The sequence below is a fragment of the Hibiscus syriacus genome, unplaced genomic scaffold, assembly GCF_006381635.1.
Source record: "Hibiscus syriacus cultivar Baekdansim isolate YM2019G1 unplaced genomic scaffold, ASM638163v2 tig00111641_pilon, whole genome shotgun sequence".
Lineage (NCBI taxonomy): Eukaryota > Viridiplantae > Streptophyta > Magnoliopsida > Malvales > Malvaceae > Hibiscus > Hibiscus syriacus.
In genome coordinates, this window is record NW_024063143.1 from 64,804 (window position 1) to 92,086 (window position 27,283).

Below are 27,283 nucleotides of genomic sequence, written 5' to 3' on the forward strand. Positions count from 1 at the left end.
AATCATATAATATTAAACGGTCGATCACCCTTACGGTCTCTATTAACTTTTAAATATTAAGAGTTAGTTGTACGTGTATTTTGACACCTTTAATTGTGTTATTTTAATGCTATTTTTCATATAATTTCATTTTTAATTTTTATGTTATTTTAATATGAAATATTAATGTGATTCATATTTGATATACTTATTTATAATAATTTAATTTTAACAATTAACTCATTTGAACCCATCAAGTGGTTTTAGTGATAAAATGAGATTTTTTTCTTCTTAGAACTCTTGGGTTCAAGCAACTGCGTTTGTAGGGTGTATGCATTGTCAATTGATTAAGAAAATTCTGAACAAATATTATATTATAATAATAATAGATTATTAAAAAATAATTAACTTATTTAAATATAAGTCATTATTATGATTGTGCATTAATAAAAATACATTTTAGATGTTTTCCAATTACTAATAAACTTGGCAACAATTAAATTTTCCCCTTCATTAATTGGATCATTAATTGGACCATGCATGTGGTATCCATGTGCAAGAAATCTCTTTTACTGCCTTATTTGATTATGCTAGCTTTGCATTAATTGATTGTGTGTCCAAAGTTTAGCTCACACAAATATTTATATGTATATTTATGACTAATTAATTAATTATTTAATCGAATTAATATTAAGAGTATAAGATCAAATATATTTAAATATTTCATAATCTAAATTATCATAAACTTTTAAAATTAAAGATACATACATTAAAAAAAACAAAATTTAAAGAAAGAAACACTTTCACCATATGCTGGGTTTAGGATGATAACGGATCGGGTGTTTGATCAATTGACCTGGTCTGAAAATATGTATCCCCCACTCGACCCGACTAGAAAATTATATATCCTTCATTCGATCCGACCCAAAAAATATATTTCCTCCGTCCGACTCCAATCTGACCTGAATTTTTAGAGTATAAACCCTACCCGGCATAAAATAAAGATTTAATTAAAATAAAAACAAATTTTTAGAAGAAATTACATTTTTATCCTCATGTCAAAGTTTTTTTCACCTTCCACCCGAATTCGACCCGACCTGATCTCATCTCTTAAAAATCTAATCCAAACCTGATTTTTTTTTTAAATATAACCATATCAAATCGTGTCGGATCGGATCGGAACTGAACCGTGAGATTGGATTTTAGATTGCCATCCCTATCAGGGATAATGTAAATTTCATTTTTAATTTTTTTTAAAATTTGAAATTTACTTATCTCTAGATTTTTACTTCATTAATTAATTACGAAAATCAGACCTGTAATCAACAAGGTATGCAGCACAGACAATGACGAGTGGAAAATGGAAATTTTCAAACTTGAAAAAGAGAATTCGAATTCCATTTACGTTCAGTCAATCATTCAAAACAAGAATTTTATGGCAAATCAATGGAGTCCTTTTATGTTCCCATCAATATTCAATATTCCATCAATTAGGGAAAAAAAGATTAATTGGGTGGTTAAGCATATATGAAACACTAAATTATGGTGGTTATTTTTGTTGTATTCCTAGTTTTAAAATTTTGTACCGATTAATCTGAATTAACTCGCATCGCATACATGATTTTGGCGGGTGAGTCTTTACTCGAGATTTTTTACAATTCAAATTCAAAACCTGTTTAAGAGATATTGAGTTGTTTACCACTTAAACCAACCCGTTTGAGTGGGTATTAAAATACATAATTTCCCATAAGATAAAAGTTACAGTGTCTAAATTATTCATTATTCTGATATTCATGGGTTGCCTAACTAACCCATGGTATAAGATGGGGTTGGTAGGTTGATGACAGTGCTCTTGATCTTTGTCATCATGTTAATGCTGTTGGTAACCCCCTGTGACCCGATTCCACTGTCTCTCAAACCCTGTCAGCAAACCATTTTGCTCAAAATTTTACAATGCTGATCAAAGTAATCCAAATCTGGGATTTTTGTTGTCGTAAGTTTTGCTTACCTGAAATGGGAAATGATCTGGTCCACGAGCTGGTGCAGAATTGATCTGAACCGTCCCCGTCTCCATTGCATCACTTATCAGTATTGCTTTATTCACATCCTTGGTGAACACACATCCCTGCATTGTTGTATGCATTGTTTAAGCTACTGTAATGGAAGAAACAGAGATGGTTCTTTTTGCATGTAAAATACCTGGAGTCCGAAGTTGCTAGCATTGCAGTGGTGGATACCTTCCTCGATGGAGTTGATCCTTATAACCGGTAAAACCGGTCCGAATGGTTCTTCCCATGCAATCCTCATATCGGGTCGAACATTGTCTAACAACAAAGGCCATATGAGATTTCCATCCCTCTTGTACTCCTGACAAAATGTAGCTCCTTTCTCTTTGGCATCCTTCACCAGTCCTTCGATGAAATTCGCCGACGACTCCGACACCACTGGAGTGATGTCGCAGTCGTCCTCCGGTGCTCCCACCGTTAATTTCGCCACCTTTTCCTTAACCTTCTCCACCAGAAAATCAGCAACCGATTCCATCACCAAGACGACCTTAACAGCCGTGCATCTTTGCCCACTGTGGTAGTTGTACAAGCAAAAGATTTTACACCTGATGCCATGTTAATGCCCAGTACAAGTGAAAACAGCTAATGTTGCTACCTGTAAGAGAATCCTCCTTTTATTATGTTAGCAGCAACCAAATCCAAATCCGCGTCCTCGAGCACGATACATGCATCTTTTCCTCCCAGTTCCATCTGAAGAGGGATCATTCCCGCCTTCTTCGAGATCGCGATGCCGGTGTCTCCGCCAGTGAAACTATAATGAAAGAGAGAATCCAAATTATACATGGATGCTAGCCATATAGTAAAACTATAGCTAATTAGTGCGTCCAATATGACCTGGAACTACCTTATACAGTTCACCCAGGATGCATGGTGAGGAAGTCGCCGATTTCAGAGCCTTTCCCCGTCACACAGCTAATGAGCCCTTTGGGAAAACCGGCCAAATGAAAGCAGTGTACCATGTGAAGAGCAGAGACAGCACCCTGTAAGAAGATTACATGACAGATTTTAGATTTTTGTTTCTAGAACTCATTTTAAGACCCAATCTTATCCAATTATGTATGCAAAGAGGAAGAAAAAAAAAAAACCTGTGTTGGTGGCTTGAGAACAAGGGAATTTCCAGCAATCAATGCTGGTGCAATTTTGGAAACAGCAAGATTGACTGGATAATTGAATGGTGGAATGGCTAGAATCACTCCAAGTGGAATCTGTATACATAAAAGATATGCAGTTTTTTCCATTTGCCGAAGCAATGAATGAATCAATACCATAATTTAATGCAATTCCAATACTAAACAAAACAGTACCTTGGAGGTGAGGCAATATTTGGTCCTCTGGTTTCCAGGAAAACTATCAGATACCAAGAATTTCCCTTCACCAAGAATCCTTACCCCTTCTTCAGCAGTGTAAGAAACCAGATCCCCAGACCTCACAACCTTGATGGAATCATTTCAAAACTAGTTTTCTTAATTACTGTTGAAAAAGAAAATCGCATAGGAAATAAGTTAGAGCGGATCATTATGCACCTCAGTAATGGCATCTTTGGCTGGTTTTGCGATTTCTTTAATCAGGCATTCAGCAATTGGTGCTTTATGCTCCTTTAGGATGGCAGCAGCTTTATGAAGTAGCTCAGCTCTCTTCCAGAGTGGTGTTTTAGCCCATGATTTTTGTGCTGTTTTCGATGATTCCATGACTTTGTTCACCTCTTCTTGTGTACAAGCTGTTTCACCACCACAATTAAGTAACACAAAACAGAAGCATGCCTATATATAGCAAAATACAGTGGTTTTAGCTGGTTCAACCTTGAACCTTGTACTGGGTTTTCCTGGTCATTGGGTTGATAATTGCAACACTTTTTCCAGAAGAAGACTTCTTCCATTCTCCATCAGCATAATATCTGTAAACATCTCCATCCAATACTTCTGCAAACACTCCAGTCCCTGCCATGATGAAAGAAAAGCTTACTTACCCAACAAAGAAAACCTACTTTTTTTCTTGGGTTTGCCCACTCCAACGGCAGACAACAAAGAAACTAAGCGTGCTGAGTAGGGTGAAAGGTGAGGCAACGAGTGTCTGGTGTTGGTTCATGTTATAGATTTGAAAAATAAGTGTAAGGTTAAAATTTACCATTCTACTAATTGAAAATCGTTAATTAACTAGATTAGTCGACAATTATACATGATATTTTCACATATTCTAAATTAATAACTTAGTATATGTCTTATTAGCAAAAACATGTCATATATTACGTAAGCAATTAATACAGAGTTATTATGTCAATAACAAATGTATATTGTTAGTTAATTAATAATTTTACTAAAAAATATTTTATCTAAAAATGAAACATTGAGAGTTATGTTAAAAAACTAGTACTAATAAAAGTTAAAATAATTATTTTATCAAAAAAAAAATTAAAAATGAATTATGATATAATATACTTAACAAGTATAGAGAGACGAAGAAAGTTTGGTTTTTTTTAAGTGGTTCAGATTTTGCCAAGTTTGAAGGAGATGGTTCTGATCATTTTCTTCCGACCACGCATTAGTTAGCCTCGAGTTTGTTGTCACCCTGTAGAGTTTAAAAAAGCCAAAATGAAAGAAATTATTGGTATTTTTTAATTAATTTCTTGTTCCTGAACTGTTTTACAGTGACTTTACTTCATGGTGTTATTAATTCATTAGAAAGATGAAGTTCAAGCTGGTTATTAATGGTACAGAACTCAAACATGATATATATGACTATACAAGGGTAAGGCCAAATTGGATTTGCTGAAAAGATGTCCATTTTCAGTTACAAATATTGGTGGACAAGTCATGTTGGTTTGCTGATACTTTTGAACCTTCTCCAGAATTGTTGCTTAAAGATTTGTGGTGAATTATGAGGGCTAAATAGTGGTAAGAGAGCATATGATTTTCAATACTTATCCAATTACATCTAATAGTGTATGCTAGCTAAGAGTCTTATCTGCCACGTGGAACATGATGGGAATTGCTAAATGAAAGGAGTAGCTTTGGCTTTTAGCCATGGAAGAATTAGCTGGAGCATTGATAATTGAATTCATAGTTGTGGTTGGAAAACCATGTTGGGTGTCTGGTGTAGGATCAGCTTATGATATAAGCCACAAACTAAGGGTCGGTGAGCAGATGGCCTGAATGATGACCGTGGACCACAACAGCACACCGTGGTATTGGTAAAAGAGCCTACTCACCCACTTTGCTAATCCAATCATGCCTCTCAAAAGCACATAAAATCTTTTTAAGACCTCAACATATGTTGAAATTGTCATTTACTCGTTGCCCTTACAATCCCCGTTAAAGCATCAAAAGAAACTCATAAAGGCAGGTTCAAAGCTTGACGACATGAACCACCCCTATAATATAACTCTCTAATGTCCAATCTGACCACCCCTATAATAGAACTCTGTAATGTCCAATCTGAACTAATCGGCCAATATATCGAATACTAATGGTTATATCAAAAAGATTATTGGTACGTACAATATGATAGAGGTGAAAAGAACATATTAAAATTGTCGGATATCGAAATGGTTTGCCAATAATTTAAAAGGAAAAAGGTCGCATACATAAGAAACACCAACCAGTTTTGCTTTCAGAAAACAAGGTAGCTCAAGCATATATCATGAATTACCAAATAAAAACTCTAATTCTATCCTGAAACCATCCATTTCAGTTAATCCTTGTGCTGTTGAACAACTTCGACAGCCTCATGTTGTTCACCGTAATCCTACAGTAAATAGAAGAAAAAAGAAAGAAAGAGGATTATAAATACAGAGCATGCATTGATAAATTTTTCTAGACATAACCCAGCAAATATAAGATGAAAAAAACCCAAATGGATCGATGAAACAAATACATTCATGTGACAATGTACTTTAATGCAATGTGCCCATACCTTCACAACCACACACGAGCAACCAACCACCTTTCGTGCTTTCCCTTCAGAATCGATCTTACACAACTGCATGAAGAGGTGAAGTACAATTAGCATCTCAATCAGTCAGTTAGGTGGCGTAATAAGCAGTGATATTCACTACGGAACACATTACATAGTCAAAGGGGTACGTAGGTGAAAAATAATTCATGTCATTATGTTATGGACTGGATTTAGTAGAGAAGAAATATCGAAGAAGAAATAGGTTTTAGAAGAAGAAATAAGAGAGATTACAGAAAGAAGTTTTCATTCATTCATTTCATGCCTTTAGCCCTACCTAGATCATTGCTTGTATATTTACATTGTACCAACCATTTACAGCTGTCTCTAACAGTTACATTCCTTGCTGGTGCTGTTGGCGTGACTTCCTTCACTGCTGACAGTACCCCTCCCCTTAATTAAAATCCCTAACCTCCCTTTAATTGAAATCCCTAACCCTATTTCCAATTTCCTTAATTCTCCTTCGTCTTCTCCGATTTCTATCTCTCTCATGATCATGACAATACCCCCTTCATGAAAGGATCCTTGTCCCCAAGGATCAAAACCTAACAATTGTGCCTTAAGCACAATATAGTTTACCCCAATGACGTTTTCCAACCGTAAGTTCATCCACTGCAGCAACAATTGAGTGATAGCCTGATTGTGCTTCTTGAGGTTAAATACACCTTCATCCAAAAAACTCAAGTTGCCAAACACCTCCACCAAAAACTATAGATAGCAGTACCATAGACCCTTGCTGCCAGCCTTAATCCTTTTCGAAGAGCAAGTGAGGTTTGATGGTAAGACCGAAACTTCAGGTAAATTCTGTCCTCTGTCTTAATACCTTTGTCTGTCAATTTTATTTTAGCAAAAAATTTCAGCCTTACTTGAGTCTTCTGAAAAATTTTCAGATTCAAAAGTTGTTTTAGTAACTGATTCCTACTGCTTTCTTTGTTGACTTCCCATGTAGTTATGACATTCTCCTTCCCTCGAAATGATCCTTGTGCACTTGCTGCATGAACAAGCATCATTTTCCCGTTTGCATCACCGATGCAATACAAGTGAGGAACCTGATTGCCACTTGCATCATTTACTCGCATTCTCTCATCAACATGAATGAAACCCCTTTGTGTTACTACATTAAGATTCTTCAACCCGAGACCATTAGTAAATGGAGCCCTTCCGGTTGCAATTAAGGTTGCATCTATCTCCAATGTGTCTTTGGGTTCTTTAGTCTTGGCATCAATAAGCTCAATAGTCACTGGTTTCCCATCCTTTGCAGGGGTGATATTCGTTGCAAACACTCCTGTATGATAATCAATTTTCCTAGGGTTGATCAGCACCCTTTGGGCCAACTTACCAATCTCAGGATCAAATCCAGGCATAAGCTGATCTAGAGCTTCAATAAATGTGACCTCACTGCCAAGTGCAGTGTATACATCACTGAATTCAAGACCAATATAAACACTTCCTACAATAGCAATCCAATCAGGAACAAACTCCAATTTCAGGGCATGAGAGCAAATGGAATGCATTTTCAATATTTTCGGATGTTTAGCAATGAGGAGACGTTGGCAGTAGTATGCATCTGCTGCCTTTTTCTCAGCTTCAACAACTTTGATTGCCTTCTGATTTTTCTCAGCAAGAACCTGTCATGTTGGTTTGCCTGGATTTATTACAACCAAGGCCCTAACGGTGCTGCCCTTGGACCTGGATGTTACAAGTTGTTTCTTAAGCTCAGAGACTTCCAAACCCCATCCTGTGGCTTCATCAAGATAGTATGGAATCTCCACAGCAACAAAACCACTGCCCTTTCCAATTATCTTCTCGACCTCTACTCGCACATCTTTAAGATTGATTCCCATTAGCAATAATCTAAAATTGTAAGGGTCATCATCTTCTACAAGTTTATCCCTCCCAATTTTGACAGGATTGAACTTACACCTATCTGCACCTTCACTCACTTGGCTATCATTTCCAGCAGTTTTGGTTCCATCATTCTTAAATGCAGGCTTCAATTTGGCTAAACCTGCCATGTTTGTATCAGGGCGGATACCATCGTCCTCTGAAATTAAGACTGCCTTCTCTTCTCCAGTTTTAAGATTCACAATCTTTGTGGCTACAGGAATAGTTTCTTCTTTGAATTTACCAGATGCTGTTGCAGCAGCTGCCCGCCGATGTGATTCAACAGCGGCCTGGTCTTGCTCTTGCCGTATGATACCATAGCGTTGTGCAACCTTTTCAGAAGTAATACCCATAGGAAGAAGACAATCCCGGGCTTGGGCAAAGCTATCCGTCTTTGGGTTAACTTCCTCTGACCCAGAAACTAAACCATCCGTTGTCATGCTCTCCAATCCAGCACCAATGCCGATATCATAAAATCCTTCTTTTATGGAAGCAGCAACATCGACAGCTGCTTGTAGGCCCGATGAACATTGTCTGTTGACAGTTCTAATAGGCACTGTATCGGGGAACCCGACATAAAATGCTGCCATCCTAAACTGTGTTGCTCTGAGTGTAGCACGAGCCAACACTGAACCGACAACAATATCCCCCACTTCACTTGGGTTCACCTTTGTTCTATCAATCAAAGCCTTCAAAACAGGGGCAAGCAAATCATCTGCAGGTGTATCCTTAAAGCCTCCACGCTTTGACTTGCAAATTGGAGTGCGGCATGTCGCCACAATCACAATATCATCCCCAAAAGCAGTGATGTTCTCAGCCTAACAAATTGATGGCTTTGATGTTGGCAATTTATCGAACACCTGAGAATCATCATGTTTTTGCTCACACTTTTTACCAGTCAGAATCTGTAACATGTGCTCCACATCTCTCTGCTGCGACGCCATTTTTGATTCCAACATACTCAACCAACTGTCCTGCTTCTGCCACCATTTAGGAGGGGTTGATTTAGCCGTTGTAAGCTTTATCAACTTCGTGAGATCGTCAAGCTGCCTCTGAATCGAAGAAAGATTAATGGAGGCTGCCATGCCTTGATTTTTTTGCTTCAAGCTGCCAGGAAATGATGGCTCTGATTACCAATTGTTATGGACTGGATTTAGTAGAGAAGAAATATCGAAGAAGAAATAAGAGAGATTACATAAAGAAGTTTTCATTCATTCATTTCATGCCTTTAGCCCTACCTAGATCATTGCTTATATATTTACATTGTACCAACCATTTACAGCTAGCAATACAACTGTCTCTAACAGTTAGATTCCTTGCTGGTGCTGTTGGGTGCTGTTGGCGTGACTTCCTTCACCGCTGGCAGTACCCCTCCCCTTAATTAAAATCCCTAACCTCTCTTTAATTGAAATCCCTAACCCTATTTCCAATTTCCCTAATTCTCCTCCGTCTTCTCCGATTTCTATCTCTCTCATGATCATGACACATTACTTGTTATTCATACAAACACAGGTTCAGAGGTTAAGAAGACAGTATCACAGGAAACAAAAAAATGCATTAGGAGATTTCTAAAACTAACAAGGAATAAGCTTATAGCACCAGATGGTATTCTCAGCATGCCAGCAAATGCAAGGAAATAATAAAAAAAACATAAACAAGTAATGAAATATTACTCACACCAGCCCACTCGCCAAGTGTTTTTGAACTAGGTGCACATAGCACTTTAACATTATGGACAGCGCAGAGTGCCTTGACCAGCTTAACATAATCAGGTTGATCACAGTCATCTGCTAGAATTCAAAGATGAGCGTTGTGCTTCTCAATTGCCATGGCAGCTTCATGTAAGCCGCGAGCAAGTCCACCGTTAGCTTGTGACTTCCTCACCACAAGAGGCAAGGCAGTGTTGATGTCCATTGGCTCACCACGAGCAGCTGGTGCCTCAGGTTGGGCAGCTGCAACTTCTTCTCTGCAAAAGCCATAGGCAATAGCACGGCATAAATAGAGGCAGACGAAGCAATCATTCTAAGAAATGAAAGTTGGTGGTTAAATTTATGAGTTCGAACAAAATGGAATCTCAATAAGACTCAATCTCAAGATGGGACAATTGGAAAAACTATCTCGCATTCCTACCGATGCAAAAACAAACACCCAGTAAGATCTCAAGATACTTTTGTATTACTAACAAACAAGTAGGTAAATTATCTAAAAGAACACAGTGCGATCCAAATTAGGATACAATGGATACCACGGCACTTTATCCCACACAAAAGCAGACAAAACCCAAAGTCTACTGCGAGAAAATTCAAGCAAATTGAATCCATACAGAGATAATAAAACAAAACAAACAACAGGAACGAATTTCATGGAAACAACCATGGGATATTCAACTAAAAATGGCCTTGAATGTTGACAGAGTTGTCACTTACCCTGACATTTTTTTAAGCTGAAGATGGGATCGGAGGTTCTGCTTCCAGGTAGCAAAAGAGAAAGAGGCAAAGTCAAACAATCGGATATTTCAGCTAATATAAAACTAAAAGTTACAGAAAAAGAACAAAACCCGAAAAACGGGGGAGGGGGCGCTGACCTGAGAATTGAGAAATTGAAGGCTAATCTGGCTGGGTGGCGGAGGGATGCAAAGTGAGGAACAAATATACAATCTTTTCTGACTCTAGGGTTTTTCGGGTCTGAAATCATTAAAACGGAGAAAATTAGAAGCGCAAATCTCGATTGTTGCCACGGCCCAACCCAGGAGCACCGGCTTACAAAACGGGTGCTCTAACCAACTGAGCTATGAAAGCAATACTTCCATTTCGAATATAAATGTTTATCAAACTTATATTCGGCCTGAATTTTTCCTCTTCCACCTTTTCATCGCCTGCTACTGTTATTATGCCTTCGTAGCAAATAGCAATACTAAATATAAAAATCAATTATTTTTCCGGTGAATTGTACGTATATACAGCAAGCACTGGCTTTGTCTTCCTTTTCATTTATTGCAGCTTTACTTTTGACACTTTCATATCACTCACGACAAATTTTCTTGGAAAAAAATACAAAAGATGATTTGGAATCAACTTTCCAAGAAAACAATTTCATTATTCAGAAATCATCAATAAAAAAGTTCCACTGTAACAAACAAACACGTATTCTCATCCGTAATAATCCATATGCTAATGATGACATTTTACTTGTACATTGCTTGCAGGAATCTTTTGCAATCACTGTGCCGTTCAAAATTAATACACAAACCATCACCAGCGGCTAATCCTCGTTAGATTAAGGAAGCAGCTGAACTTCACTCTTCACATCCTAGTGTCGCAGACGTGATTTGAGATAGCCCCAGGCACGAGAATCAACCTAACCTCGCTTCTCTTTGCAAAACCTAGTTAAAGCAGAAATAAAGGAGCAGGATTAATCTTTATATCCAGTATATACATCAATATAAATAAGAACCCTTGCCAATGTTGCACATTGGGTTCCTTTTTATGACGCAGACAACAATAGAACGTTATGCAAAACAAGCAGTAAATAACATATTCTGATGGAAACTAATAGCTACATGTTGCACATTGGATTCCTTTTTCTTATGTTGTTCTGACTCTTCATTTTCTATAAAGTATTCATGTCCAACAACCATATCCTGTACCAGTCGCCTTTGTGTCCAGGCAACATATCCTTCTTCAAATATAGCAGGGGAAACAAAAAGGACGCATGCATAACTGGCTATGATGATGATGATAGGAATTGAAGTAGATTACTGGGGAAATGGACAGCAGCAGTTCCACAAGTTATTCAAAGGAAAAGAACGCACGCATAACTGGCTGTATTTTATTAAGAAAACATGGACAGAAATATATTGTATCTTGTTGAAGTGTTGGAAACCAAGCCCTGTGTTATCTGCCTAGATTTCTTCATTTTTTTTCTTACTCATATCTTAAGTAACTCTCTTAGTGCTTATTTACCCTTCACCCGTATTTTCATATTAATCTTTGGGTAAGCTGGTATTTTGATCCCATTGAGATTTAAAATTTTGAATAAACCACCGGTCCTAAACAAATTAAGAAGTACACTTCAAACCAAGTAACATAAACCATAAACATAAAACCAAGTAACATAAACCATAAACATAAAACCAAGCATCCAAACTACACTTGGGAAAACCAGACTTCAAGTAATGAAGGAGTATCAGATGCAAGAGCATAAAAGTAGTCCTTACCTCTTCAGCAAACTTTATCAAAATAGTTGTCCGAGGTCTTTGCAGCCCCTCCATGGGTACAAAATGTGCTGTTACTACTGCTGGAAATCCTGCCCCATCCAAAACACCCTTCAAAAACCAACAAGAAAATCCTATGAGAACTTCCACCAGACAATTAGTCATTTTATACACAAAATGAATGCAGCACTTACCCTCACTATTCCAGCAACAAATGCCCCACAATTAAATGTCCCCATGTCTTTTGGAACTGAAATAAACCTACAACGCAAACAAAACAGTTGGTTATTAATATAGAACAAGAGGTCAAGTTGGTAGAAACAATTGCATTACAAGAGATGAGTGATGAAAAGTGCATAACTTGTTGACAAGGAGGTCCTTTTCACTGATCATGTATTCATCTTCATGTTCAGTGCCCTTTTCAAGTGAATCAGCCACCTAACATAGTACAAAAAAGAGCTGGTAAGCGGTAAGACAAGCACTAAACTTGAGACTAAACTGATTTTAAGCACATGCCAAACATGTTAGCCAGCTAGGTTTATCACGCCTATAAACTTCTAGGAGACTTAACAAATTCTGCATGAAAATATCATCAAATTATCAATTACCGGTAGACGAGATTGTTACCTTTCCAAATAACACCTTCCAAACAGTGCTGTGCACAAAAGATAAAATACCCAACAATCGCGTCTCCCTTCTGTTTCCCTGGGGCATAAAAGGGAATATGCACATATAAGCACATATGTATGGAAACACATTGCTAAACCGAGAAATAAAATATAAAAGCAAACTTAATTGAATTATCAGCACCATGCAAACTAAGGTAAGTTAGGCTAGCGTCCTTATATTACATCAAAATTTTCTCACCTAATTAATTATAAGAACCAAGACTACTTTAACAAGGTGGACGGCCAACTTTCAAGTAATACCTCAAGAATGCTACTGAAGAATAAAAAGAGAACCTTGTTGCTATAGCAGTCTCAGTATAGTCTATGAATGTGTTGTACCTTATCCCTATGGCATAAAAGTTCAAGAACTCGAGCCCCAACTGCATACCCTGCATCCTCCAGCCTGATCAATTACCATGAATGATATAAGATTCATTGACAATTAAAGAATCATTGACTGAACTAAGCATCATCCCAGCATTTGCTTTAATGTGAAACAAGGATGTTTGGCCAATTTTCGAAATCTTATATAAATTATCTGATCTCAAACATAAAAAAAATACCTTCTTTCTAATTCAGCAATGTTGTCAACCTGTGTTTGATTGTACTGAACAAGCTCAGAAAACAAGAATGCAAATGCACTCAAGCTAACCTGCACCAGAAGCACAACAGTCAACAGTTTGAATTTTTTACTCCAAAATGGATTAAAAAAAACTCCCAATAAAACCTACTCCTGTTTTGGTTTATGTAAAATTTTCTATTTTCTAAATAATTTTCTCAATGGACTTATTTTTTTAATATTCCGAGACTAATTTGCGTAATTAGGTCATAATTTTCAACTAATTTAATGGCTAACAATATGAATATACTGCTTAAATAATTAAACCAAGGAAAAAGAAAAATCAAGTCTCTGGTTTAAACTTCATATCATATTTTGATACATATCAGAGGAAGTAGAGGGAACCTCTTGTTTTCCCTTGTTGAGGGGCTTCTCAAGGATGTTTGAGTATTGCTTTATCTTCCCAGCCCCGATCATTTTCTGCAGGAAAATAAAAAATTGTTTTCTGTTTGGTTGCTAGAAAACTGCAGACAAAAATGAATCAGCTACCACATATGTGAGACGCAGGGAAAGTATGCATGCACTTCACAGTTAACTCCATTTTTAGGAATTGAAGAATTTAATTCCGATAAATTAGTTGATTGGGTTTATTTTCTTCTGCAATAAAGATTTGGTGATCCTTGACCATTTGTTTATGAAAAGCCCTTTGGCCAGAGCAGTTGAGTCCGGTCTCAGATCTCTCCCTTAGAATTGAAGAATTTAATTGCAATAAATCCAAATAGCTTAGATCACAAGAATCAAACAAAAGCTGCATTCCTAAAACAATCTCTAAATAAGTACTCCCCCACCGATTGCACCATCCCCTGAGAGTTGGTTTAGCAGTTTCTATTCTTAGAGAAAACAACTTTAAATCTCAAATGGTTGTCTTATCTGCAGGAGAAGCTGGAAACTTAAAACAAAAGCCCAAGCATCTCCTGTTGTTTAGGAAAATCCTTATTTGCCTTAAGGGCTTGGGTATAAGATCATATGTTCTGGTCCGGACTAGAGACTTGGAAACAAAGTTTATGAGGTGCAGTTACAGAATGCATTGGACACTGGCTCCAGTTTCCAACGTGTCTGTGTTGCCTGCACTCGGGGAGAATGTATAAAGAATAGAGGTTTTTCACATGTACTTTGTGGGGAAAATGACGGGATCGGGTAACGTTGGTGGTGGCGAATATTTAGTGCAGGAAAATTAAGCAACTCTTGTTAAATGAAGTCAAGAAGTTGGCTGGAAAAGCCGCAAAGGATACTACCTCAGTTCATGGCCTTGGGGTTAATGGTAACTGAAAGTGAAACATAGAATAGAAAGGAGAAAGAGACTGATGAATCACACGGTACTTCATGTGAAGCGGCTGTGTTCACAGTGATGAAAACACAACACTTTGAGCTCCAAAGTTATCATTTCAAACCAGTAAAATTAACCCAAAAAAAACATAACTTTATTCTAGAATTCAGACCTTCACTACTCACAAATCACTGATCCAGAGCAAGATCAAGCCAATTAGTCTTTTCCAATCAAATGGTAAATAACGCAACTAAAGACAACCCATCTAACTAACATCATCACGATCTAGCAAAGAAATGTAATTTTTTTCCGGGATTCCAACAAAACCCCGAAATTCGTATGAGGAGAAAACTTCATATTCTTAAGAATTTCCACGACGTTGCAAAGAAAATTGACGATTATTTTCAAATAATTATAAGCATATTTACAAAAAGAAAAAATAAACAAATTGTTTTATAGGATTACCTGATTACAGCATACGAGTCTTAGGATTTCTCAACGATCTGAAGAGGAAGTCTTGGGATGGAAAAAATCAACTAAAAGAAAGATCTAATTTCTGATAAAAACATAGGATAAAGTAAACTAATACTATAGAATGTTATTTTATTCTTAGACTATAATTATAAAATATTTTTTTGTTAAAATATTTTTTTTGTTGAATCTATTAATTATTAAAAAATAATTATTTGACGATAGTCTAAATTGAATGTTAAAGTCTTGAGATATGATAAAATATAATTCTATAAATATTTGAATTGTGTTATCATTTGAGATTATAATATTATTTTATCATATCACAGTCAGCAGATTAACATCTAATTCTTATTGTCATGATATTTTAAATAAAAATGACGAATTTAAAATATATAAATAATCGATGATTATTTTACACTTATTAATAATCGAGAAACTCAAAAAGTAATATCCTATAATAAAACATCACTTTATCATTTTTAATAATCATAAGCAGTCGAAATCATGTGTATTTTATAATAAAATTTATGTACTTTATAATAAAATGTTAACTTGGAAAAATCTTAGGCCTTTTTTAATTATTATCAACTAGACTTTGCTACTTAAAAACAATTGGACCTCACAACATTTATTTAGGCCACAAATAAAATCCTTGTTTAAAAGACAACTTAAGTGGCTTATAATTTCGAATTCGTTTCTTAAAAAATAAATTAAAAAATAAAAAATAAAAAATAATTAAGTTTGAATCATAAAATACAACTCATCAATTTAAATAACTCAAAATTTCTTAATTCGACTCAACTCAATCAAATACCCACTCTATTAAATCATCCTCGTGCCATATATAATCTAGGGTAAACTATACATTTAGTATATAAACTATCATTTTTGGTCCATTCTAGTACCTAAATTTTTAATTTTTTCAAAAGCATATCTAACGTTTACTTTTCATTTTATTTTAGTACATGTCGTTAAAAGCTTAAGGTGTTTAGTACCTAAACTTTCACTTTTTTTTAAACTTAACGGTAAATTTTGAACGGGGTACTAAAGTGAAACATAAACTAAAGTTTTTAACGGTGTAAACTAAAATGAAACAAAAACTAAACTTTAGGCAAGACTTCAAAAAAATTGATAAAGTTTAGGTGTTAAAACAGATCAAAATTGATAGCTTATATACTAAACGCATAATTTACCCAAAACCTAAGCCAAGGACTGTGAAGGGCCTGCTTAAGCTTTATATATAAGCCCAGACTTTTGGTTTAGTTTGGGCCAGTCTTAGATTTTTGTTGTGCGTTGTCCATATTGATGATGTGTACCAACTATCACAATTTCATAAGAAAGAAATGGAATATGATGAGTAGGTGAGTGTGCAACTGTGTTAAACAAGTGTTGTAAGTCAATATATAGGGTGGGTGAGGTGCAAGCTAGAATTCAACCGTTTAGGTGCATCAACTCAGGAAAAAAAATCAAAGCTATCTATTATGGTTTTAACTTTAAATGCTGTGTTCTTCTGTGGTTTAATAATATTTCATCGAACATCTAACCTCTATATATGGTTGAGCCTCTTAAAAGCACAGAATTAAGTCCATACCTCATCCACCCAAGCAAAAACCATTAATGTAGCAAGATATATATATAAAAATTACAATGTATAATGATCTATTTCACTATTAATAAGATACAACATCTTGGAGTTTGCGAATGGAATAAATCGAGTTGAGAGAGTCGTCTTCACCTCTGCAGTACCTGATTCGGATTAGCTCAATTGATAGAATACATGTGGTTATACAAAAATTAATAATAAGATACTGCAGCACCCTTAAATCAAAACCAGTCTGTCATCAATTCTTTTAGCTTACAAACAATATGCTTCTGTTTTTTTTTGTAAGACTAGAATCTCACTGGGGACAAGCTCTTAGGGGCTTGGGGGCAGTGATCCTGTGGGGACCACCTTGCCGGTGCTTGGCTTTTTCTTATTATTGCTACATGCAAGAGAGGAACTTGGTTTGGGGAATCATGGAAACAGATGACCTAACATAATTAATCTTTGTTTCTTTTAAACCTAGTTTTGAATGCCACCTTGTTAAACTTGAGAAGACCAGAAATTACCCCAAAAAAGAATGAAACCAATGTCGATGCCAGAGAGTTGGAAACTTGGAATCAAATGATATTCTACTGTATCAGTTTATTTACTAGAGAAACTTTCTCCAATGACCGGTTAATCTGCCATTGTTTGCCTCGGTTGGCTGTCGGTAGGTAGCTGACAACTCAAAAATAAAAATAAAAAATGTCTAGCATACATTATGGATCATGGTCCATGCCATAACCATCCTTGTACATAAATTCATCAAGTTATATTTTTGGGTGAAAAGGAGTTAGCAGCCAAGAACCAGCTGCAGCAATGTCACCTTGCCAATCTCTTCTCTTTCTATTCGTCATCGCCCTTCATGTAACACTAACAGTAACAGCACCAGCCAATTCATTGCCAACATTTTTCCCTCGAGCTGCTGCGTATCAGTCTTTGACCAAACAACCCAAGGCTCCAAAACCAAATCTTCCATTCAAGACTCATTACTTCCCTCAAACTTTAGACCATTTCACTTTCCAGCCCAAGAGCTATAAAATTTTCTACCAAAAGTACCTAATTAACACTCAGTACTGGCATAAAGAGGCTCCTATCTTCGTCTACACTGGAAATGAAGGGGATATCGACTGGTTTGCTGCTAACACTGGGTTCATGCTCGACATTGCTCCCAAGTTCAAAGCTCTCATTGTCTTCATTGAAGTAACGTCTGCTTAATCACTTTCTCGGAATTCTTTTATCTGAATTGAAAAAAAAATGGGTTCTTGGGGAATACTCACAGTTTTAAGAACACAGAAAATGCATTGCTCTGCTCTAACCCTGTGGCCGTTTTTCCAATACCGAAAGCAAATTGTGAAACCCAAATCTCGTACAAAACATGATTTTTCCCTTTCTTTTTGTACCTAAGATTAATGGGTTATTGGGTTTGTTTCTATTTGGAAATTTGCAGCATAGATTTTATGGGGAGTCAATGCCATTTGGGAAAGACTCATACGAGTCAGCAAAGACCTTGGGGTACTTAACTTCACAGCAAGCCTTGGCTGATTTCGCTGTTCTGATAAGGAGCTTGAAGCAGAACCTGTCATCTGAAGCATCCCCAGTGGTGGTCTTTGGTGGGTCTTATGGAGGAAGTAAGTTAAAAAAGAAACCCCATGCAGGAAGAATTTATTGCTCTGATATTGGTAGCAGTAATTAGCAAGAACATCCTTTTCTGCTAGTTATTACTGGTATATTGTTGCTATCATTTTCTTATGATTATGGTTAAAAAATCATCTTTTTATCACAGTGCTGGCAGCATGGTTTAGGCTTAAATACCCTCATATAGCAATTGGTGCACTGGCTTCTTCTGCCCCTATATTACAGTTTGATAAGATAATCCCATGGTCGAGCTTCTACGATGCTGTTTCCCAGGATTTCAAGGTCTATTCCTAGTTCTCACATAGAGATTACTTTGTGCTTGAACTGTACATTTCTCAGTGTTCTTCAAAACTAAAACTAAAAAGAGAATTCAGGATGTGAGCCAGAATTGCTATGAAGTGATAAAGGGGAGCTGGGCAGAACTGGAGGCAATTTCAACTCAGAAAGAAGGCTTGGCTGAACTAAGCAAAGCTTTCAGAACCTGCAAGTGAGTCATGAACTGAGATTATATTAAGTAAACTTGCTTGCTAAGTTTGATTCAGATCGTTAGATTGTTGTGTAAAGTTGGCATTGCTATATGTTTTGAAGCAATTTTTGTTACGCATTTTACATTTTTTCCTTCCCTATAATTAATCATATTTCTTTCTTCAGGAGCCTTCATTCACCAGCTTCTGTTCTAGGTTGGCTATGGACTGCTTTCGTTTATACAGCCATGGTTAACTATCCAACTGAGGCAAATTTCTTGAAGCCATTACCTGCTTATCCCGTGCAGCAAGTAAGACTTGTAAATAAGCTGTTTTGCATCAAGCTCGAAGTTCTAAAATTTTAGAAGATCTCTTACCAATTTCTTCTTTTCGGCATTTAAACCATTCTTTACATGTAGATGTGCAAGATAATTGATAAATCTCCATCAGGAGCAACAAAGCTCAGCCGCGCATTTGCAGCAGCAAGCTTATATTACAATTATTCTCGAACAGAAAACTGCTTTGAGGTAGAACACGAAATTGACACTCATGGCCTTCATGGGTGGGACTGGCAGGTAAACTTCTTTTTGGCATCTAATACAAAATGTGCCAATTTCAAAGCTTGCCATTACCTTTTCTGTGTAGTAATGTTTGAGATGACATCAGTGTATAAAGTAATTCTCTGAATGATTTCTGCAGACATGCACAGAGATGGTCATGCCAATGACTTGCTCTAATGAGAGCATGTTTCCTCCAACTGGCTTTGATTATAAAAGGTTTGCAGAACAATGCCAAATGAAATACGGAGTTTTGCCTCGACAACATTGGATCACAACTGAATTTGGTGGCGAAGTGAGTATATTTTTATTCAGATATACCGTGTCTGAGAAACATGCCGTCTGTATTACCAGTGTACACGATTAGAACTATTAATGCCTCTTTTCGAATGCAGAGACTTGAGAAAGTACTGAAGAGATTTGGTAGCAATATCATATTTTCCAATGGTATGCAGGATCCATGGAGCAGAGGAGGGTAAGTAGTTAGAAACCATATGCTTGATTAGCTTCTTAGATTACGATTTCCATGAGCCCATATTATCATCAATTTCAATCATAATGGAACTGATCTATGATTCAAATTATGTACAGTGTGCTGAGAAATATATCTGCCAGTATCATAGCTCTTGTCACAGAACAAGGTATGTGAATTACGATTAAGCATTTTTTCCTCCTACATTTTCTTGACACATTTTCAGCTGTTATGAACTTAAAGAAAGTTTACCAACGTTATGCATTAGGAGCTCACCATGTCGATTTCCGGGCCACAACAAAAGACGATCCTGACTGGCTTCTGGAACTGAGGAGGCAAGAAGTTGAGATCATCCAGAAATGGTTACAGGAGTATTATTTAGATCTCAGGCATGCTTAAATTAAGGATTCAACAGAAGTTGAAATCCATCAATATTTTGAAGCTTGAACTCTAATTTGCAGAAATTCTCATCTAATTGCTGGTTATTCCCCTCATACTGATATCAAATTATGTCAACTCAATCTTAGAAAAAACTTTGTTATAAATAAAATAAACTGAAAAAAGCAAGCCCAAAACCCACAGGTCTTCGACCAAAACACTAACTTGGATGTTAACTTTCCTTATCTGTCTTTGAATCTTTGCAAGCCATTCAGATTTTGGGGAAAAAGTGAAATGAAAACCAAAGGTTAGAAAAAAGAAATTTGAGATGCAAACATTAAAAGAAAAGATGGTTGAAGCAGTAGATTCATCTTCTCTGAGCCATCACTATTCCGAAAAGGATATTTTCATCTATCAGCAACCCACTGTTTATCTTAGAATCGGCATCAACCTTCTCATATACATGATCCGAGCGAGTACGCTTCAAATCCAAATTCCCCATCCATCACTTGGGACTCGTTGTTTTGGTCCTGCATCAGAGAAAATACAGTCATTTTAAAAAACTTATCCGAGAGTTTGAAATTAGGAGGCGCAATGGAAGTCATCTTTTCTTACCGATTTCATCATGGACATCATTATATGCTCCAAGGGTTCGAAATTATTCTGACTGAAACCATTCTGTGACTTAGTCTGCTCAAAGAGGAAGTCCTCATTGGATCTCAATTTTGTGTCGAAAGTGGATTTCTCACCCTCGGGGTGTGGAACAACAAAAACACCGTCACCACTGAACAAAGAAACATCTAGTTTATCGTTGGCAACATAGCTTTGGTCCACCACAGGTCCACTTGCAGAAACAACAAAACACCGTCACCACTGAACAAAGAAACATCTAGTTTATCGTTGGCAACATAGCTTTGGTCCACCACAGGTCCACTTGCAGAAACTAGGGAGTCCACTCTGCAGAATGAATGATTCATATTTCCATTGTAATCGTGTCTCCGATCGTCCCACTGTTGCTTTGTTGTATAGTCAAAATTCTGAATTACGTTATTATTTAGACCAACATGGGATATGTCTCCCCTAGAGTCCTCCAAACTCGCTGAATTCGCCATGAGAGAAGTAAGATCAAGATGGCTGTTACTAAGGTGAGAGCTTGCCCAAGAAATGCTTCCTTGCAAATCATTAGTTGGCAATTGCTCGGGATTGAAAGCTTCACTCGTTGACAATGAATTTGATGGGAAACTTGATAATTGAGCCGCACCTTGCCAGTTTTCACTGCATCTACCATGATCAATAAAATTAGAACCACGAACATGCATGTCAAATGATTCCTGATTCAGAGATGTCACGCCAAGAGTCGATTGATTTTCAAATGCACCACTATGTTTCAGTTGTGTGTTTGCATGTAACAACAAAGGGTTGCCTGAGCCGGTAGGTACAGTATTACTAGAGCTAACAACCGTCACTCTGGCATCGGGGAAGTTCATACCGACACCAAAAACATTAGGATCGTTAACATGATTAAATTCTCCAAAGGGGTTACTGGAGTTGTTCTGTGACAGCTGGTTGAGATTCATCGATGTTGGGATCCCCTGAAACAAAGTTCCATTTTGATTCTGGTTTGCAGATAACACAGCTGGCTGGATCTTTCCAAGACCATTGATCGAATTGTTCAACATTTGAGAATGTCCCGGTTGAACGGCACCAGAAGAAACCCCACGCAGACTTAAAGAAGCTGAGGAGTTCAGTCTCCCAAACAGTCCACCTGGCTGATAAGATGATAGAGAAGCACTCGAAAGCCTTCCAGGTCCGGTTAATGTGCGAAACTCCCCAAAGCCATCCAGTGAACTCATGCGCAAGTAAGACGGATCTTTACTGCCTAATGCAGCAACCAAGTTAGCTTGTTGAGTTGCAACACTGCTGAGTCTTTTCAAGTAAAGTCTATATTTCTGCAAGACAACATAAGATAGTAAGCAGCATATGGGAATCATAATGCGGAATGTAAACAACATACAGGAAAGGAGATTACCTGTAGATGGCTTGCTACATTTTCCCTTGTGAGCCCTTCGACGTTCATAAGGTCGAGAATTTTCTTCGGAACAGCCTCTGCATTTAAAGAAAAGAGAAAAGGTGGTAAAAAGGAAAAAAATTGCAGTGGCATAAGGATCACTGGTTCAGAACAAAAGACACTAATCTCAACAGTGGAAAACTCACTATCAAGACTCAATTGGTTGACAGCTGAAACAAATTTCCTATGCAGCTCTACAGACCAAACAACCCGAGGCTTCTTTTGAGTGGAAGAGTCCTCATTCTCATGTCCATTGTCTTCATCGTCTTCATCCTCATCTTCACTTTGGTCCTTCCGTTTCTTATTGACCTTTTGGTCAGAAATGGACGTTGATGTCGGACCAGCTTCACCGGTTCCCCCATGAGCCTTATCTTGATTTGCAGAATTGCTGTGATCCTTCGAGTCAGGTTTCTTTTTTCTCACAACGTGTTGCCATATGTTTTTGAGCTCCTCAATGCGAACAGGCTTCAATAAGTAGTCACAAGCACCATGACTGATACCCTTCATTACGAGCTTGGTATCGCTATGAGCTGACAACACTGGAAATTCATCAACAGAAATACAATATGGTAAATCATTCTGAAACAATTATAATAAAATCAGTCATATTTAGATCCAGAGTAATTATAGGCTTATTACTACTGAAACTTCACCAAAAATATTACACAATCCATTCATTCCACAAACAAATGAGTAAAATTCAGCTGTTAATTCTTACTGATAACAGGTAGGTCCATTTCAAGCCCCACAAGCTCAAGAAGCTTAAAGCCATCCATGTCTGGCATATTAACATCACTAATAACCAAGTCATATCTGTTTCTGTTTTCCCTCAACATTTTGAGGGCCGTAATTGCCTGATTTGTTGTTGTAACTGCAGAAAAAATATACCATAAACGATAGTAAAAAAGAAGCTCAATTATTAAAAGTCAAACCTTGCATACTACAAGTCTGCAATCACAAAGATTCAAATCAAAACGCATACTTCAAAGCATGGCACAAATCTTCCTGATAGAAACACATGTGAGGCAATTTATTTAACATTTTGAAAACAATAAATGAAAAATTTTCGGATCAATGATTTTTTTTCTTCTCCAGAATACCAGAAAGCCGGACACGTAACTTATCAGAATCCATCAAAAAATTTGAAGTTCAAAACAAGACCTTTGACAAAATAATCAAAGAAAACTTTCAACAGAAATCAAAAGAAAAAGAACCACTAACCATGGTATTGGCATTTACGAAGCAGATTTTCCAAAACTTTGAGGCAAATAGAATCATCATCAACGGCTAAAACACGCATACCAATTGGAAACCGGTCTTTGCCGCCATCTTCAACATTGGAACCACCCATCTTCTCCTCCATAGTCACTGATAAAATAAGCAATTGAAACAAACCAGACGAGAAAACAAAGCGAAAACGGATATCGGAAAGCCAATGCTTTCGATCCTTTCAATTTAATCCACTGCTTTTATTTAACTTGGAAATAGAACCAGAGAGCCAAACCCCCTAAAAAGCAAAATAAAAAGGCAAAAAGACAAAGATCGAAAGTGAGAGATAATCGGAAGCTGAAACCGTGAAAAAAGAAACAAGCTTTGCGAGTAAAAGCCGTACAAAGAAACAATGACGTTGATAGCCAAAAACAGAACTAAGAAGCCTCAGATATTAAAAATAACATATTTTTTCCTCTTTGAAAGCAAATTCTCTACTCCTTCCTCTGTCTACTCTGTATTTGTCTTCAGCTTTTTCTTGTTAGCAGAACGGAGCATCTTTTCTTTATTTTACTTATTCTTTTTTGACGAATTCTTTTGATAAATTTTTGCCGCATTTATAATTTTTTTATTATTTTTCTGGCATATCTTTACCCGCTTTAAGAAATAATTCTCTAGAACCGTTACTAACTGCCATAGATGGACCTTCCTTTATCTGCCGTATACTCAACAAATAGGGGAAATAACGCAATTAGTTAACCCTTATTTTCATATGTAAAAATAGAGTAAGTGAGAGGTAGGATAGTTGGCTGCCCCAACGTCAGGTTGAGAGCAGCTTCCGTAAGAGACTTCCAAATGATGAAATGTCTTCCGTGAGACTCAATCTCACGACTCTAAGATTAAGAGTCTTGTGCTCTACCAATTGAACTGGATAGTCAAGAAATAACGCAATGTAGACCTTTTTTGGGAGCTCTACAAAATTTAACGGTCTTCTAATTATTTTTCAATTAATATACACTTCTTTTAAAGGCACACTTTCCTTGTTATAGTTTTTAAATGTGCATTCACATCTTTGGCTAAATTAAGTATTTCAAAATTTAAAACTAATTATTAAATGATTTAATTGTGAAATATTAGCATGAAGATCTATACAATTTATGGTAATTATTTAATATTTAATGCTAATTAGTATTATTTTGGGAAGTTAATTATAACATCTGGCATAATTCCTTTTGATTTGTTTAGAATTTACCTTGTTTGCAAGTTTTTTTTTATTAATATGAGGTGAATATAAAATAATATTTGTTTGAAATATTTCCAATCATTCGACAATGAATATTTATATATTTAAACAAGCCCGATGTTTGAACCTAAGATCTCAAAAATAATAACAATCTCTTAATCACTGAGATAATTTGCTTTGTACATATTGCAATTACGAATGGATCGACCGCACCCCCTAGAAATTTAAATTCTATTATATTTTAGATTTTTCTTTGATTTTTTATTGATTATCTAATTGCATATCCTCTAAAATTTTATGTCTCAACACCCCTCAACATTTTTAATATAATTTCTTAAGTTCACACATACATAAATTATACGTCTATCCTTGATTACAGTTATTCACTATCGTCTAAATCCAACATTTATTATTAATTAGTTAATTTTATAGAAACAATTTAATATATATTACATTTTAAAGAAATTACAATCCTTAAATTCTCATACTTACTAAATCTTTAAAATAAGAATAATTAAATTAAATATAGTCAAACCTATAAATTTATGGATATTACAATAAAGGACGTATATAAGATTTTATGTGAGAAAAAACAAACTTGTAAAATTTTAAGGGGATGAACTTATAATTTAGATGGGTAAAAGTATATTTTTAATTAAAAATATGTCTAAAATATATAAGAATTTGAATTTTTTTTAGTAGAAAACCGTCCCCACCCATCCCTTAATCCATCTCTGATTACAACAATAATCACACTAATTAAATTAATATTTAATTAATTAATAATTGTTAATATAAAATGTATCAACAACTATTAATAACTTCATAAAAATTAGGTTCAATATAAAATAAGTGTCTAAATTATACTCAAAATTGATAATAGGTGTCTAAAGAATTTTTGTTCAAAATAGGTGTCTAAAGTTTTTTATGTTACATTTTTAGGTGTCTAACATTAAATTTGGTCGTTAACTAATACATGTCACGTTTATAAAATTTTTATTTAAATTAAAAAAAATTATAATTATACTTTACAAAATTACAAAAATAAACCCTAAAATTCCTAATATATATAATTTTAATCCCCCTTCCTCACTGACCTCACCACTATTGTTGGTCGGTCTATCGCCAACCGAAACCTTTTACTTTCTGCCCAATATTGATATAGAAATCCTTAGATCAAAAACCTTAAATCCCTGAATACCAAACATAAAATTTCGAAATTCCAATCGATTCTAGAAATCAATTCGTTGATGTTCATACATGAGGGTCGGGTTCATACGTGGTGGTTGGGGTGACCCCAACGTTGCAAACAGGGGAAGGTAGCTACGACATGGGATTGAGGAAGGGGTGGCAGTGGCAGTTAACTGTCATTAAGGTCAGGGTACTCAAGTGAAATGGAGAATACGTTAAGCATTTGTTTTAATTAAAAATTCCCTAAACAACAAAAGTTAATTTTAAATATAACTTAAATACTTATTTAATATTAAACCTTAAAATTATTAATAATAACTGTGGGTGACTTTAAGTGTCACTAAATTTTCTTATTTTACCAAAGCTATATTAAATGTAAAATATTTGAAATTGTTTTGTAAAAATAGGGGCAATTCCGACGCAGTAAGAAGAGGACCTCTACCAAGAAGAAAAGAAAGGGAGGTCCTACCCTAATGTCCGTGGGGGAATAGGATAGCATGCCCCCCGAAAACCAAAAGTACCTAAAAGTACACTTCATTTTCCGACGCTCTCTTAGTCTTATGGTGTACCATTGGCTAAACAGTGTAATATGGGGTTGCTGTGGTACGCTTGCAGCCTTTTTTCAATAACAAGTACGACACGTCGGTCGCAGGATATAGAGACAAAAACTTTGCTGGGATTTTGGAACTCCTGGACTCCACAACCATCTCTTAAACACTCATGTACGTTTCGTCGGTGGTAGATCTAATTTTTTTTTTTTTAAGATAAACACATATATTAACGTTATAAAATTTTTAAATAAGATGAATATAAATAAATTTCAGGTAGACATTATCTGTAAAATAAATATTTAATAAAAGAAATCTCAATTTTTAGGATAAATACAAAACAATTTAGAATATGTATCATCAGTAAAATAAAAAATTCAAATTTTAAAATCAACACGTTAATTTGACCAATATATGGCTCCGCAACTATGTATCGTATTAGAAAAAAAGAAAAACGTAGGCACATATTTGACAGTTATACAAGTCCTCAGAATTAATGAAATCACGGACTTAATTTTCTATCATACGTCTTGGATTTGACATAAAACTTTTATTTATCTAAGTCCAAGTGTCCAACAATTTTAAATCCAAGTGCCCTAATTAGAGATCTAAACCCACCCTTAATTACATGCCAACAAATAACAATCTACTAGCGGACTACGGGATATTGAAGCTGGACATTATCGTTCACGTGAGCTTCAAATTAACCACAAATTAATTATATTATATCAGCAAAAGAAACTTAAAAGTGGCAATGTAAGATTTGATGAGGGTCATATCGCAATAATCGACACACCATGACCGACCCCAGGAAA

The 27,283-nt window shown here is 36.0% G+C and overlaps 3 protein-coding genes and 2 pseudogenes across 3 annotated transcripts; 1 reads left to right on the plus strand and 4 right to left on the minus strand.

The window, feature by feature from the left end:
- Positions 1-1,700: 1,700 nt before the first annotated feature.
- LOC120166637 lies at positions 1,701-4,100 on the minus strand (annotated as a pseudogene).
- Positions 4,101-5,710: 1,610 nt separating this feature from the next.
- Positions 5,711-10,546, minus strand: LOC120166640 (annotated as a pseudogene).
- A 478-nt stretch (positions 10,547-11,024) lies between these two features.
- Positions 11,025-15,189, minus strand: LOC120166639 (trafficking protein particle complex subunit 5-like). Its single transcript, XM_039175874.1, has 9 exons — positions 15,110-15,189; positions 13,723-13,797; positions 13,322-13,410; positions 13,098-13,161; positions 12,718-12,795; positions 12,452-12,528; positions 12,285-12,351; positions 12,094-12,201; positions 11,025-11,259 (listed from the first exon to the last, which is right to left on the minus strand). Exons 2-9 carry the CDS (start codon positions 13,792-13,794, stop codon positions 11,230-11,232), a joined length of 585 nt encoding a protein of 194 aa, XP_039031805.1. The 5' UTR covers positions 13,795-13,797; positions 15,110-15,189; the 3' UTR covers positions 11,025-11,229.
- Positions 15,190-17,488: 2,299 nt separating this feature from the next.
- Positions 17,489-20,326, plus strand: LOC120166636 (lysosomal Pro-X carboxypeptidase-like). Its single transcript, XM_039175871.1, has 10 exons — positions 17,489-17,903; positions 18,151-18,331; positions 18,487-18,620; positions 18,713-18,825; positions 18,990-19,113; positions 19,222-19,377; positions 19,502-19,654; positions 19,755-19,834; positions 19,951-20,000; positions 20,100-20,326. The coding sequence occupies exons 1-10, from the start codon at positions 17,520-17,522 to the stop codon at positions 20,228-20,230; spliced, it is 1,506 nt and encodes a 501-aa protein (XP_039031802.1). The 5' UTR covers positions 17,489-17,519; the 3' UTR covers positions 20,231-20,326.
- A 280-nt stretch (positions 20,327-20,606) lies between these two features.
- On the minus strand, positions 20,607-24,066 carry LOC120166642 (two-component response regulator ARR12-like). The gene is made up of 8 exons (XM_039175875.1): positions 23,499-24,066; positions 22,996-23,148; positions 22,424-22,816; positions 22,239-22,315; positions 21,118-22,158; positions 21,081-21,082; positions 20,825-21,032; positions 20,607-20,739 (listed from the first exon to the last, which is right to left on the minus strand). Exons 1-8 carry the CDS (start codon positions 23,638-23,640, stop codon positions 20,665-20,667), a joined length of 2,091 nt encoding a protein of 696 aa, XP_039031806.1. The 5' UTR covers positions 23,641-24,066; the 3' UTR covers positions 20,607-20,664.
- Between the last annotated feature and the right edge of the window lie 3,217 nt (positions 24,067-27,283).